Here is a 15,355-nt window from a genome sequence, read left to right as displayed (position 1 = left end):
TGCACAGTTTTGAATACCAGATTATCCGCCATGTTCTCATGAAACCTAAGATGCAAGAGAACGTACAAAGTAGTCCATTGAAGTAGCACCTTCGACCTTCCCTAGCCTCCTAGTCTAAGTCGTCAACAAGATTACGGGCTGGTTATGGAAGCCTAGCCTCGTGTTCAAGGTATCTTGCGTTCCGCGGGAGGGTCACCATTTTGAGACCCCAAGAACATTCTAGAAGAACTCCCCTTCTACCAACCGAGCTATCTTGGTGCTGAATCGGCGCCACCCGACCGGACACCTGGGCCGGCTATCTCCTGTGCCATCGCAAGCCGGCTGACTGAAATACACAACGCTCTCCATCTAGATCAGGGATTGTGATCTAGTTAAGAAGTTGTACAGGCGGCCGTCAAAGTTACCTACAGCACCATGGCACGCCGAGGGCGTGAATTGCCGACGATAACTTGTTGCTGTAAACACTTGACAGCACAGTCACGAGACATTGCTCTTCAAGTGTACATGCTCATCCCAGCCAACCAACAGAGATGCAGCCCAGACATGTCACGACTCTTGAGAGACCGAGTTCTTTAGATATTCAGGTGGTCAGCCGCACAGACGCACACACAGACATATACACAGACACGCACACAGACCTACCAGAGCCCCCGGAAGCACCCGAGGAGGACGTATCGTCAAAACCCTTGTTTGGTGGTCAGACAGTGGTGGGTTTTACGGGAAACGTAGTACGGCCTACGGAGTTGGAAGAAGAATTCTACTTGCGGTCCAGCTTGCGCGTGACAAGCAGCATCGAATGAAATGTGGCTCGTTGGAATGATTAGATCGAACCCGAGCGCTAGCCGTCAGGAAAGTCCGGTCATCGCATGATTGCTACAAATAAGTACTGCGGGTCTGCCCTTATATAGTGATTGCGTTCAACGCTGTGCCAACCTCGAAAAAGCGGACATCCTTCTCGGTTTGCATCCCCTCGACCGAAGGACCGCTGAGAGGCTTCTATTCTCTTCTTACAGAGTTACTTCAACCACGCAACTATGGCATGTTTCAGTTTCCACTGCTCACAACGACATTACTACTCCCGACTTTACGACTCAGAAGCCCAAGACTTTCGACCTGCCAGACTGCGGCGGATTCTCAATCAATATATCCCTGGGGATCTCTTTGCTGGTTTTCTCTACATCCCTATGTGAGAACGACTGCTATCAGGAGGACCGATGGCTTATCACCCAGCCATACACGGGTCAGAAGCCAAATTCCATAATTTGTCCATTGGACCAGTCCTCCCTCTCAAGATGTGAGATCCGGCGCGGATTCAAAAAGAAAACATCAACCGCTTGCGGGGCAGACTGCTCCTCCGTCCAGAGTATCGAGATGGACAGCTTCAGACAAGCAACGAATCCAGAATAGGAGATCACCGTGCCATAAATCCCAGGCTCATGGTGAAAGGGAGCGAATATCTCAGCGAACATTGATTATGGACCGAAGAGCCTTCCTTTTCCCCTCGACCAATCAAGCTTCTTATGTATTAATTACCATGGTTGTCTTTCATCCCCGTCACTACTACATCTCAACTTTGCCAAAGACATTCCCGAAGAAATAATATCAGCTTATCCCACCCTATCCAAAGTAAAAGAAATGAGAGAAAGAGGAAGAAAAACATCAACTGCACGGTGACATTTGTGTTAAGAATAAATTTGTTCCTTCACATCCTCATTCTCGCCACACGAGATAGCAGTCGAGGGGTTGCCGTCGCTGTCGGCTCCCACAGTGCTCTGGCATGAAAGGTCAGTCACCAAACGCTTTTTGTCGAAAAAAAGCAAACAGACAAGAAAGAAACATGTCTCGCATTGCATATATATAGAGAGAGAAAAAGGAAGTAACTTACCCGGTATATGTGGCAGGATTCACAAACAACATGCCTGCCGTATCCGTATAATTCGCCGTATTCCCAGCCGCATTACCCTCATACGGCGCACCCTGAGCTTTACACGCCTCGATATGGTCCTCTGGGATCTGGAGCCCGCGCAGCTGCTCCGGGCCCTCCACGATAGTTGCCGTGAGCCCCATCTCGACGTGCCACTCTATGTGGCAGTGGAACAGCCACACGCCGGGGTTGTCAGCCTTGAACCTGAGCACGGCATAAGAGGCGCCGTTGATGGAGACGGTATCCCTAGAGGGCGGATAGGCAGGCTCGTCGTCGTCTGTGGTGCCAGGCCACTGTCCCGTGCCGCTGGGCGGGCGGGCGATGACCTGGAATTGGTGGCCGTGCAGGTGGAAAGGGTGGATGGCGGTGTCGAGGTTGTTGAGGACGATGTCAACGACCTGGCCTTGCTCGACGATAAAGGGGTTCACTGCGCCGTACACGACCGGGTCGGTGTTGTCATCGTCTGTGGTGGCGGCTGTGTACAAGGTGGGCACGCGCTGGTCCACGTAGGGCTGGCCGTTCAGACAGGCTCTGGGGATGCTGTTGTTGTCGAAGCAGAAGTTGAAGTCAAGCTGGATCGTCTGGGTGACTGGACCCCAAGGACCGTCGCCGTTGGCATTGGTGAACTTGGCGTCATCTACTGGGTCAAAAGCGTGAACAATGTCGACGGAGGTTGTATTTATATTATTGGGATTGACTACGAGGTATCCGGTCTCATTGTGGTTCCACGAGATGGGTTGTGGCGAGGCGTTTGGGTTGGTGTAGTCTTTGTTCACATCTAGAGCGATAAGAAATGGATAATTACTTTCATCGTTACTGCTGTTGCTGCTGCTGCTACTGGAGGTGAGGAGGACGTCGTATCGTTGAGCGCAGTCCAGCCGGACTAGGTCAGCGTCTGCTTCAGTGATGTAGGAGCCATCCTGCATGATGATCTTCATGGTCTGAGACTGGAAGGTGATCATGGCGGCAGTGAGGGCGGAGAAATTGATCATGCGAATGCGGTATGTTTTACCCTTCTGGAAGGGGATCTGGTTGCTGCCGCCCTCGTTGAGAATAACACTGTTTGGGAGGGGAGGGATGAACTCTGTGTTGTTTGGCTGAAGCATGGTCTGGACCAGTGGGATAGTTTGGCTGTGATACCTGAAAGCGAGCTTGTAAACTTCTGTCCTCACGAACTTGAATGTTGTCTATGATTGGTTGGTAGCAACTTACCAGTCTGATACCGTCATGATGACCTCCTCATCGACTTGCCCTTTGTACGGGTCATCGGGATCGTGAACAATGAGAGGTCCTCTAAGTCCATCAGGATACTGTCCCATCTCGTGCGAGTGGTACCAGTACGTGCCCGGCTGGTCAACCTAACCGGCGAGATAAATACACAAAGTCCGTCAGTGTGCTGATCTCAAGTCATTATGATAGTCACCGTCATATCAACAAACCTGAAATTGGTATGTAAAAGAGGAACCCGGAGGCACAGAGCACTGTGAAGCCGCAATAGGCCCGTCCATCTCCGGCGTCCCATATTGTCTGATGCCGTGGAAATGCAGGCCAGTCGTCTCGTTTCCTAGATTGTTCTGAATGTTCACAATGATAGTATCACCCTGGTTGGCCTGGATGATAGGACACGGCCACTGCCTGTTGATTCCTATCACGGGCCTGGAGTAGCCATCCGGTGCGGCTGTCACCCAGTCGATGGTCCAATCGAAGGTGACCGTAGCCGCCAGCACGTTGGCGGCGAGGGGCAACAGGAGGAGAAATAGCGCACAAAAGGTGTACATTATGGAGAATGAGAAGGAAGACAAAGAAAATCAGTCGGAGATCAGTAGTACTATTTGTCGCTGATCTGATAGAAAATTAAGTATCTTTTGACTACCAGAGAGACATGAACGAACGCCCACTATGACGGCGGAGAGCAGAAGAATGAATGATGCTGCCCTAAAAGTGTGTCGTGAGTAAGTAAATAAGCAAGTAGAGAGAAAGTTCACGAGCAGACGCATGATCATGGAAGCAGCCGGTTTTACAAATTTAAGAGTGAGGAAGGCTTCCCCCCATCAGCTACACAATGCATACCTTGCCGACTTGTCTAACGATTCCTGTGGGCGCATCCATTTTTGGCTACCGCCAGATCATTTCTTTCTTTCACTCTCTCCTCTGCATCAAACGCCGGTATAAACGCCATTGACGGCGTGTGCGTGCATGTCAAGAACCTAGGGAAACGGTAATATCGGCGGCTGTAAAGATGATTTAAAGTCCAACATCCCCATCCTGGTCATTACCGAGTGACTAGAGAGATAGCGTAGGTAATGATTAATCAAAATCAGTATCGGTGGCTGCATGATGTGCCCTCCTTCAAGTGGCGGCGGGTCTTGGAGGGACGGGTAGACTGTCTTGTCTTGATGAGCCCGGGCGCGCACTGAAGACAATAGCCCGCTTGTCATCTACTTGTGAACATCCATGCCACCCTTGATTTTTTAATTTACTTTCTTGCTTTCTTCCTCTACTTTTTAGTTTGAAAAAGTGGAACAAACCACCAAACAAAGACAAGCCTGGAGGGGCGTGATATGATGGGGGGACGCCGCGGGCAAGCCCCAAGCGCCGACGGGGCGGTGACCGACCAAGGAGCCGGGACCGGGACCGGTCTCTTCTTTCTAATGAGCCGTAGCTTATTCTTCAATCCAAGATTATCCTTGGGATTAGGGAGTGCGTGCTTGCTCGGATTCGAAGGCGGAAGTGAGATAATTTCCGGAAGGAAGTAGCCGAACCTTGTCTTGTCCTGCCACAGGACCAAAGAAAAGAAGAAGGAAAATGAATGTGTCTCCACCACACAATAATATGAGGGCTGCATTTAACAAAGGGCCACAGGAAGCAAGCTGAGGAAGCACCACCTTGGAGACTTGAGGGTTTGTCTTGTCAAGGGCTTGGGCGGGTGGATGGCTTGAAGAGGTTGTGTTTGAACGAAATGAGGCGTTCAGACATGGCGATTGCGTCGTAATAAGCTAAAATGGGAAGAGAGGCGAGAGGTAGAGACAAGAAGGATAGAACTGACTGCTATCAACACGCCCAACACCGTTACAATCCCGACGATGATGACCTCTTGGACACGGGAGTGGCTTGGTAGAGGCCTCTTGGGCCCCCTCATAGAATTCACAATGAGCTCGGATCAAATCACTACTTGATTGCTGAGACGGCCTTTCAGTCGCAGAGGGAAGTATGGATGGCTTGGGGCATAAAGCCCCTTCAGTTTGATCGAAACCGAGTTCATTCTCGCCCGCTGGGGACGAATCTCAAGGCTGACACTATCCGTGGATGGCCACAGTAGTAATGGTCTCTAGCTCAAGTTAATCAATACAGGCAACTCGCCGTGTCCTTCGTGATACGAAAATATCAAGTCTCATGCTGTGTTGTGGTGGGTCCCAAAAACAAAATAACAATAAAATTAGTACCTCGTGGGCTAGTTAGGATCTAGGGACATGACCAAGACCGTCATTGTACTCTCCGGGAGTTTACCAGGAATTTGCCTCATTGATGGAGGATTTCTATAGAGCCGCCGGTACACAGGATAGATCAAGAGAGGCGGAGGTCACAGCAGGACAAGAATCCATTGTCGAGATCAGCGCCTCTAGCCGCCGTTCCATGACCGACAGAACGATTTCTTGGTCAGGCCTAGCTTATACCAGAGATACCGAAAGCTGCAGAAGTCTGGCTCCTCTTTTCCCCATGGATTCACTCGTGTTTCGTTAGCTCTACTCAGGGTTTCCCCCTACACGAGAGATCAGCAGAGAAGTAACAAGCACCACTTGCAAAGCATAGTATCACTATACAGCATTCTTTTTGGATAATGGAGTGAGACCTTTCTTTGTGCCTTTCTCTGGGTCCTGATCAGCAATTAAGTGTGTTCTAGATTAGTGCGAGAACGGCGGACCCAAGGGAAGGAAAAAGAAAAACATGTCTCGGGCTGCGTTTCCGAAAAGCAAAAGTGGGGAGGAAAGGGAAAACAATGGCAAAGAACTGACTGGGTACTCATTCCGTGACACAACAGCTCAAAAGGTTGTTTAGTTACCTGACTACTGAACTCCAGACCTGTAATCAAAAGGCTACACGACATTAAACTCAAGTATGGTCCCGGCGGTCGTCCCGGGGTTCAGATGGTGCCCGTGGTGTCTTGCTCGGGTCCGAACATTCCCGGGCTTCCCCTGATTGACCAGCACACACAATTAGCTGCCGTCGTTGCCGATCATACCCTAGGCAAAGTGAACTCCTATGCTGAGTGCCCAATCGGGTGCTATACTAGGAGTGAATGTCACGACGATTTTCGATGCGCGCAGGTATGTGGTGAACACGTAGTATGTTAGGGCCGAGGTCACACGATGAGATGTTGAAGTTCTAGCCACGAGGCCAAAACTTGTCCAACAATGAGGGGGAAAAAATAGACCGACGTGTAGTACCCTCTCACGACAATAGAACAGATTTCTACCGAAACAGGTATGGAGAGGGCAAGAGAGAAAGGAGCATATCGTTTGCCACGTTTTGCCTGGCACTTGAGCTTTGGCACGGTTCAGGACCGTCTTTACAGACTCGTCTATGAATGATCTGATGAGAAGGATCGGCACGCAGATATTTCTTGTCAGCCAATACACATACATTCTCCCGGCACAAACAAGCAATCAAAGATGCAAGGCAAGGTGTTGAGGAGGGTCGTGCGCCTTCAGCCATGACGGTTGAGAAAAGGCATGAAACTGATGAGAGATCCAGATTGTACAAGATAGATTTTCCTTCTTTCATGTTCGAGCTTTGCTCTTCTCTCCGTCTACCTCCTCAAGAAGTATGATCACTGGCCATGCTGCTCAAGCTGGAAGCTGGCCTTCTCAAGATGACATGCAAATTCGGTCCAATCCCATTCCATCAAGGATGGATATTCTACATAGTTGTGTGATGCATCATTCATTTCATTATTGCAAAACCGCCCTCATGCTTTAGAACAAAACCTCCCTAACCCTCCCTGTCCTGCCAATCTCATACTCCACCCACCTCGCCAACCCCCTCCGCCCCGTAACCAGCAGCGCCCCTGGGTTCACCACATGACACCCCTCATACGTGACGCAGAACGCTGGTGCTGTCGTGTCGACCAGCACCATGGCCGTGGGCAGTGGGTACAGGTGCAGCGGGCTCGCGTAGTCCCAGTGCACGGGGCGGGCCGACTGTCGGAAGGGGGCGAGGTAGCCCTGGTCCAGGACCGTCTTGACGAGCTTGCGCGCCGCGAGGACGTCGTAAGGGACTTCGGGGTTGGCATTTGGCTTGGATCTGGGTTTGCGTGGGGTGGAAGGGTCGATGTCCATGGCCTCCTCGTCGTCGTCCTCCTCTGGAGGGGGTTGTTGTGCGCCGTTGGCGCCTGACATGTTGAAGTCGTCATCGTCTCTGTCGGGAACCGTTTCGCCATTTTCTGTTGCTTCTCCTTCTGTGCTTCGGGGTTTCTTGAGACGAACAGCTGATCTCCTCAGCCGAGCAGTCATGTCATCCCTGAACAGCACAATCTCATGGCAAGGACCAAACAGGCTGAGCCTGGCCGGATTCGACGTGAACACGGCCTCCCCACCACTACCGCTACCACCGTCTTCCTTCTTGCCCATCTCATTGTTCGCAGTAGCAAACGCCCTCCTTACCCGGCTCGTAAACAGGTCTGGGACTGACTTTCTCGGCAAAGGCGTAGCAGCCCCCGCCGAGAATGCAGAAGCCCACCCATCATTATCGCCGGGAACAAATACAAATGTAGCCGACGTCAAGAGCATGGGAAACTCAGCCAGCACAGCCGCCAGAGAGTCGAAATATTCCTTATACTCCACGCTGCCGCCACTGCCGCCCCTCGCCATGACGGCGTGCTGTGTGAAATTACCCGTGAACACGAAACACAGCGGTGTTGCCCCCTCGGGCTCATTGGCATAGCCCGACAGGATCTTCTTGACAGCCTGGAGCGTCCGGGGCTGGTCTAGGTTCATCTCGCCCAGCACGACGATCCTGCCGCGGCCACGGTCGGGATCGTCATCGGTCAAGGGCCTGCGTAGTAGCCTCTGCTGAACCCTTCGCATGCGCGAGCCCATGGCCCGTTCACTTCCCACGCCCAGGAAGTCGATCCAGCCAAACCCTCCTCCAATGGTATCACTGTCCGGCCCACTGACCCCGAGCGTGACGCGTCGCTTCTCACACGGCGGCTGTCCTATAAAAAACCCCTGAAACTTCCCGCCGAGGACGCCCCCGACGCCAGAGCTCCCGCTCAGGCCAACCCTGCTGCCGCCCGCCGCGTCGTCGTCATCCTCCTCTTCATATACGCCGTCGACAAGGACGATCATGCCAGGCGTGAACCAGGCTGAGTCCTCGGGTATGGCCTGCGCCTGGGTTAGGTCGAGCTTGATCGAGCCCGTGAGGTCGCTGATGGCCAGATTGCCCGTCGGTAGGACGGTCAGCATGCCGAGGAGCATGTGATGGCTGCCGTGGCGGCCGAGGAGGTTGGCTATCGGGGTGATCTTGTGGAACTGATGTGGTGAGGAGGAGGAGGCAGCAGAGGAGCGTTTAAGGGATGTCGAGCGGGCGGTTAGAACTGCAGAGGTTTGAAATGATTCGTTGCGGAGGAGGCGCTGGTGTATGACGTTGAAGCGGTTGCGGAAGACGACAGTTCTGTGGGAGGCAGGCGGCATGAGGGAGGGTTTGCGTATCTCTCTGTTGATTTATCGATGTCTCATCAGCATGTTTCTGTTCCATCCTTTGGCGCACAAGTACACTAGAAACTCACTTCTCGAAATGCTTCTTGTCGACATTGTAGATGAACCGTGGTTGCTCCAGGGCACTGATCACCTTCAGCCATTTCCTGGGATCCCGAATATCCTCGTCGTCGTCCTTCTCGTCGACCTCGAGCGCCGACATGCCAAAGCTCGTACCGCTCTCCTCTCTCACCAGCGCCGAGGTAGGCCGCAAGCCAAGCCTCGCGTTGGTCAGATCGTCCTCCTGATGCTGGACGTCCAGCAGGAGACTATTCTGCCGGCTGAGCCCCTTGGCACCGGTGGCGATCCTCCCACCGCTCATATTTCCTTCCAGTGCCCGCAGGATTTCCTTCAGCTCTGGACTTGCCCCGTCGACAATGACGCCGCCGTTCCTGGCCTTCCACGCCCGTGCCACCTCCTCCAGCACCTTCTCTGCTAAACCTTCCTCGCGCCATCCGGAGCCGCAGTGCCGCCCAATGAAGGTGGCCAGCTCCTGCAGCGCGGACGAGGTCAGGGTGAGGGAGTGTTTCTTTGTGAAGGTGCGGAACGCGAGGGGTCGGAGGGTCGCGGGCGGAAGGAGGATAGGCAGGATGGGCGCCTGCTTGGTGTTGGCTGTCACGCTGAAGGGTCGTAAGGGGTGAACTGGCGTTCCAAAGGCTGGAGACGAGGAGGGAGCCTCTGTGGGGAGGGGGACGACACCGCGGCCGGTGAACATGGCGCCTGCTATGTCCTTGTGTTTGCGTCGCTTGCTTGGGCTGAGATGCATGGCTGCCATCTTGTCTGCAGGGAGGAGGGGTTATGCAAGTAGATGAGTGATCTCAAGCTGGTGGAAGGGGAAAAAATAAAGGAGTGTTCAAATCTGTTGGCAGCTTAAGTGTTGTCGTCGGTTGGCTATGCGCAGCGGTGACTGTGACGGTGGGCTGAGGTGCATGGCAGCTCTTGTCGTCATTTGGAGATCCAAACATCAATCATCAATTAACAAAAAACGCGCCTTCTTCTTCGCGACGCGTTTTCCAGGTGGGAAGGGACCTGACAGGGATGTTTCGGGTAGATCTTCCGCTAGGCCATAAAAGGCAACTAACAAAATAGCAACCAAAATCCGTCTTGTTTTATTTATTTATCTGGGGTCAAGATTGCGTGATTGCATGTTGAATCAATTATACATGAGCATTTGAAGCATAAATCAAAGGTAATGCACGTCTTGCCCATTGATATATTTTTCTGTCTTTCTTGACCCCAAAATGGGTATGTCGAACGTGTGTCTGATCCTTCATTATGACACCGAATATCCCAATTCTCCAGCAACCCACTGCGCTGCTGCGTCCGAGTCCTCTTGGTAGTCCAGGTGAGCCGGGGTGACAATACTCGTGCCCTTGCAGATGCCGTCCAGAGGGTGGCAGATGACATGCACCTTGGAAGATGGGATGTCGCCGACATCCTCGCCATCATCTGGGTCTCCAAAGATAAGAACTAGAGGAAGGAAAAAAGAAGAAAGGGTTAATTTGTGAGCTCATCAGATGATACTCCTTGGGCTTCCATAAATTCTATGTTGCTGGGGGCGGAGGGCGAAAGAATGTTGAGACGTACCAGCAGCGACAAAGTCAGTAACCTCAGTCGAGAGCAAGTCAGCGGCATTATGCACAAGCTGCCCACCCTGGCTGTACCCAGAGAGCACGAGGAGGGTGTCAGGGCATTGCTCATAGGCCTACACCACCAAGGACACATCAAGGTCAGCAAAACGAAGTCTCTTCCCCTAAACCTGTGTTCAGCCAACTTCCTTCTCTCTGTTGCCACCAACTTACAAGATTCGTCAGGTTTGCCATAAGCGCACTCCCCGTCGGATCTCCCCCCTCCTCAAACCCAGTAACATCTGCCGAGTAGTTGACTCCCTGCGCAGCCAGATTATTAATCCCGACATAGACTCCAAGGTCATCGAGGAACTCTGGGCCGACATCCGTGGGCTCGCCAATGTTGCCCTCCTGGTCGGTGCCGCGGGCGTAGATGACGGTGACATCCCTGCAGGCCGTGCCGTCGACCAGCTGGTCCGCATATAGGTCCGTGTAGTTACGGCGGACGAGGGAGGTGGACCGTGTCTCCTGGAAGCCTGGTGCTGGGGCTGGGGCAGCGAGGGCGACGCCCAGGCTCAGCAGGAACGAGACTGAGGTGAGGATCGACTTCATCTTGACACACACACAAAGACACAGCAGCTCGATGACTATTTGTGGTAAAGTGATAGTGGTTTCGAAAACGAATGGCTAGGTATAATGAGGGACTAGGCTAGGTAGGCAAGTGAGCGGCCTGGAGGGAGGAATAGGAAAGGAGGGTCTTGAAGCTGGTCGCCAGTTGTTGTCCCTCAGACGAGCCTCTCAGCCATTAGCCATGATAATGCTCAGGATTTATAAAAATATATATTAGAAGACTCTATGTCTCTGTGTATGTCTTCAAAGGCGTGAGTATAGTCAACCAGACAACGCGTTCTAGCTCCGTTGCGACGGCATATGCACGAGACTTGTCATCGGGACCCGATCGCCCCATCCAGAAAGTCGGGTCGACATGGGTTGTGACCCAAGAGCCACGAGTTCCCTACCAAATTAAGCAAGTTATAAAAGAAGAGCCTGTCTTGCAAGATCTCACCTGCTCTTTAAAGATCTTTCTTGTATCCTTCATTTTGTTGTAGGAATTTCCCACGACCTTTCTATGCATCTGAGAGGATGGATCCCTGCTGGACTGGACTCGCTCACACACACTCTCTTTCTCAACGAACTGTTTACTTTTTTGGGAAACAATTACCTAGATCGGTAGGTCCGCGCAGCTTGTTTCGTGGACGCAGGTCTTTTTTCTTTCTTTCTTTCTTTCTTTCTTTTTTTTTCCTTCCTTTTTTTGGGCCGAGGTGAACATAACGCATGTATCCCAAACGTCTAAGACCTGTTCGGTACTCACATTTTATACTTCTCTACAAAGACCAAGCTCGTTGCCGGATCGTTGTCGTGGCTTTCCAGCCGTCCATGGCTCGAATGCGATGCGATGCATGGCCTGTCCCACATCCGAGGGCAGGAAGAAAGTATTTGTTTGGTATCATCGTTTCATTTTGTGTTTCCTTTTCAAGCATGGTCCTCAAAAAGATCTCATAGTCGAGACACGCTAAACGCCATAAACCTCTTTCGTAACACATCTTCAAAGCAGTCCGTTGAGTGAGTGGTAGCTGAGCTAAACGGGCCCTATCCACACCCATCCATTCCTCCAGGCCACGTGTGTGACCTCAGTTCATCCCAACCTCGTCCTGTCGACCTCGCTTCTCGCCGTCCCAGGCGCCGCCGACCCAGGCACTGCAGCCGCTGACCCCGCTCCCTGGTGCCTGCTCGACTTGGGTCTCATGGGCACATAGGCATCATTAAAATTCATCGCGACGCCTAGGAATCGGAGGTCCACGTCGGGTTGGTACGCCAAGTCCCCGAGCAGGGCGCACAGCTGCTTCTGAAAGGCGGTGGCCAGCATCTTCAATCGTTCTTGTAGAGCAGGGAGTTCCGAGACCAGCCCGGCGGCCGAGCCGAATGAGGCGAAGGGGTCATCCAAGGTGGACGCCTCCATGATGGGCGTGTTGGGCTGTGAGCCGCGGGTAGATGTGGCCGCTGAGGCTGACTTCACGTGTCCCTGCTGGCGGGATGGGAAGAGCTGCCGGTGTACGCCCGTCCCGAAGCCCGTTGTGGCGGCCGAGCTCGTACGTACGTCCGCCTCCTGCCGGCGCGTGAACTCTGAGACGGACCATGAGTAGAGTCCATCGACTGAATCTCGGTACGACAGCATGTTGTCGAGGATATCCTTGAGCTGAACAAGGTAGCCATTCCGGTCCTCGCCCCCCGCGGCTGATGGCTCGTGGTATGACTTTCGCTTGGCGCCGAGCAGACCCTTGCGCGTGATAGAGTTGAGGAACTTGGAGTGTGCTTTGATCAGGTCGTCCAGCGTGCAGTCGTCCTTGGCGATGCCCTTCTGCAGCTCGTCCCAGCTGGACTCAATCACTTCGAACAGGATGTAGTACTGCAGCTGGCCGACAAAGTGAATCATCTCTGCCAGCACACCACGCGTAGCCTTCCATGTCTCAAGCATCGCACCATCATTCGTCTGCAGAACACCCCGCGCGCCTGTCATACACCTTCGCCACGTAGACGAGAGGGCAAACTCTACCCGCTTGATCTTCCAGAGAAAGTTGAAAACCTTGAGATACTGCTTGTTGCCCCACTCGGTGACGACAACATCTGTCGGTGCGTCGACCTTATATTCCAGCGTGAAGCAGTCCCAGCCAATGTCACCGTGGGAGAGCTGCAGCATACGTGCATCGAGGCGGCGAAGGACTTCAGGGGACTCGTATTGGGCATTGGAGCCTCGGATGGCATGTTCCAGCTGGGCTGTGAGGGTGTGGCGGTATTGCGCACCGGCAGGTCGGTCGAGATTGGCTGCGAGGGATTCCATGAGCAGGGCGATAAAGTCACCCTGCCCCAGCAGGAGATAGCTCTTCAGGGCCTTGAGATGGTGGAAGAGGTGGAATTTGGCCGTCATCAGATCCATCAGGCGTTTCATCGTGGTTTTGTACGCCTCGTCAATCCACGCTTCGAGTGTTGCTGTGTCGCCATATCGAAGTTCTTTGGAGGAAGACTTTGAGTAGTCGTCTACCCACGGGGCGTCGCCACAGCTGTGCCGAATGAAGTTAAGTGACTTGCCGATCAAAAACACCTTTTGGGCAAAGTCATCAGTAGTGATGCTCGGTATCATCCCCTTGTCAACCTCATACTTGTCGTTCCAGACGCTACTCATGCCACGAGCTTTGAGGTCCTGCCGCTCCTCGTCATTGGGATCCTGTTCCTTCACAAAAAATTCCCGATAGGGGTCCTGCAGCTCTCCGTCGTATATCCAGTGTCGGAGTATGTCGTAAAATGGTCTCGTCACGGAGCCCAGCAGGCGCTCTGCAAATGCTGCAACGATGGGGTCGCCGTGTGACGTAGAGAAGCCATGGATCAAGGTGATCAGCTGGCCGCCCTTCTTGCTTTTCGATTCCTCTGCGATCAGACTCAAAAGCCGCAGGCCCATCGTTGCCTCTCGGGTCCAAACGACCATCCGTTTCAACGTCACCCCAGCCTTCCCGATACCATTTCGTGGCGCCGACTCATCTAGAGAGGATAGTGCGCGCCGGATCTGACCCTCCAGAGTGGCTATCAGGCTTAAGTAAGCCCTCAACTCCTCGTTCACTGCCGCCCGCAGGCTTTGCCCCAGGAGCCCTCCTGCAGGGGTCTTGACCCAGTCTGTGAGGCTCTTGTACAGGAGTGATGGCTCGGCCAGGCTATGCAGGAGAGATATCAGGGGAGGCGGAAGTGTGGCCGGTAGCTTGAGACTGTCCTCCTTGCCGAACGGCAGAGAAGTGGAAGATAGTCCCTGGAGCGTGAACGGTAGATCTCGCAGAAGCGAGGTTTCCGGCGGGTCCAAATCGGTCTGATTGTCGGAAAGGAACTTGGATTTCAGTGCGACATCTCTGGCGTCGGCACTCTCCTCAATCTCGTCCTCGCCTCTCGATTCATCTGGACCCCGTCTCGCCTCCTCCGGCGGGAACTTCTTCAGGCCACTAGGTTGGAAAGCTTCCCTAAACTGCTCGTCTTCCCTCGAGGGGCTTTTCGAAGATTGCAAAGCTGGTTCCGTCTCGCTACGCCGTATGGCCTCGACCCTCTTATTTCCAGCGATTTGTCTCAAGGCCTCGAGAGGCAGGGGTTCATCTGGGTCGGGGGAGTCGGCGAGCTGATACAAAAGATATAGAATGGCCCATTTTTGCTGGAGCACCGGAACAGAAAGCAGGCGTGTGTACAGGTTTGTGAATCGCAAGGCAGCACTTGGATTAGTCTGGACCAGCTTCTTCTTAATCAAGTCGTGGGCATGGTTGCTGTCGGCAGAGATAGCGGGGGACGAGTTGCTGCCACATAGAAAGTCAACAAGGGCCTAGGGAGTTGGGAAAAGAGATGCAGCTTCGGGGTGTCCTCTTACTCATTGAGGATCGCATGTGCCAGCTCGATGTGCTCGTCCACCGTATCTTGGACGAAGAGCCTATCCTCCTCTCTTCTGGCCTTGGGAATGATGTGCCCTACGAGCTGCTTGATACCGGCGTCGACATGCTTCTGATTATTGCGCGACATGGTCGCATTTTGGCAAAATGGGACCACAAAACATCCACGACGCAAGCACTAAGAGTCCCTGTGTGGCGAGTAGTCGAGGAGAGGCAACAACGTGTGCAATGCAGCGTGATGTACCGTTAGGTGGAGTGAATGTTGACTTCAAACTGACGCGTCTTGCGGTCTTGTGGTGCGCGCGCTGCCGTCGATTCGGCAGATCGTTGAGGGGAGGAGGGGGCTGGATGTAGATTCTCTTTAGCGGCTCTGAAGGATGCGCTCAGTCCTCTCAGCTCATCTTTGCGCAGACCACCCAAGCAAGCAACGAACACGATATGATATGGCTGTGATCCTACCTGTTGAGGAGAGAGGATCGAATGCGACATAACAGTACATGAAATACAGTCTGAGCGGAATAAAATATGACTGGAGGCATACATATGTCTATGTTACTAAATTACTCAATTATGTACATATGCGCCTGTTGAAGTATTGCAGACCCCACCGCCTCCTCTGGGGCTCCTTGGAGAGAT

General features: G+C 53.1%; 4 protein-coding genes across 4 annotated transcripts; all 4 read right to left on the bottom strand.

The window, feature by feature from the left end:
• Positions 1-1,881: 1,881 nt before the first annotated feature.
• On the bottom strand, positions 1,882-3,702 carry M406DRAFT_268538 (uncharacterized protein; the record flags this gene model as incomplete). The annotated part of the gene is made up of 3 exons (XM_040917951.1): positions 1,882-3,055; positions 3,137-3,282; positions 3,364-3,702. 3 exons carry the CDS (start codon positions 3,700-3,702, stop codon positions 1,882-1,884), a joined length of 1,659 nt encoding a protein of 552 aa, XP_040771509.1.
• A 3,195-nt stretch (positions 3,703-6,897) lies between these two features.
• Positions 6,898-9,391, bottom strand: M406DRAFT_47249 (uncharacterized protein; the record flags this gene model as incomplete). The annotated part of the gene is made up of 3 exons (XM_040924326.1): positions 6,898-7,283; positions 7,404-8,635; positions 8,709-9,391. 3 exons carry the CDS (start codon positions 9,389-9,391, stop codon positions 6,898-6,900), a joined length of 2,301 nt encoding a protein of 766 aa, XP_040771508.1.
• A 558-nt stretch (positions 9,392-9,949) lies between these two features.
• Positions 9,950-10,856, bottom strand: M406DRAFT_47319 (family 5 carbohydrate esterase; the record flags this gene model as incomplete). The annotated part of the gene is made up of 3 exons (XM_040924328.1): positions 9,950-10,146; positions 10,264-10,381; positions 10,479-10,856. The coding sequence occupies 3 exons, from the start codon at positions 10,854-10,856 to the stop codon at positions 9,950-9,952; spliced, it is 693 nt and encodes a 230-aa protein (XP_040771507.1).
• Positions 10,857-11,940: 1,084 nt separating this feature from the next.
• M406DRAFT_63748 (uncharacterized protein) lies at positions 11,941-14,849 on the bottom strand (the record flags this gene model as incomplete). The annotated part of the gene is made up of 5 exons (XM_040924849.1): positions 11,941-12,258; positions 12,361-14,067; positions 14,114-14,157; positions 14,250-14,629; positions 14,701-14,849. 5 exons carry the CDS (start codon positions 14,847-14,849, stop codon positions 11,941-11,943), a joined length of 2,598 nt encoding a protein of 865 aa, XP_040771506.1.
• Positions 14,850-15,355: the final 506 nt, after the last annotated feature.

The sequence above is a fragment of the Cryphonectria parasitica genome (genome assembly GCF_011745365.1).
Source record: "Cryphonectria parasitica EP155 unplaced genomic scaffold M406scaffold_9, whole genome shotgun sequence".
Taxonomy (NCBI): Eukaryota; Fungi; Ascomycota; class Sordariomycetes; order Diaporthales; family Cryphonectriaceae; genus Cryphonectria; species Cryphonectria parasitica.
The sequence above is the reverse complement of the archived record's forward strand: the minus strand, read 5'-3'. Positions and strand labels throughout refer to the sequence as shown.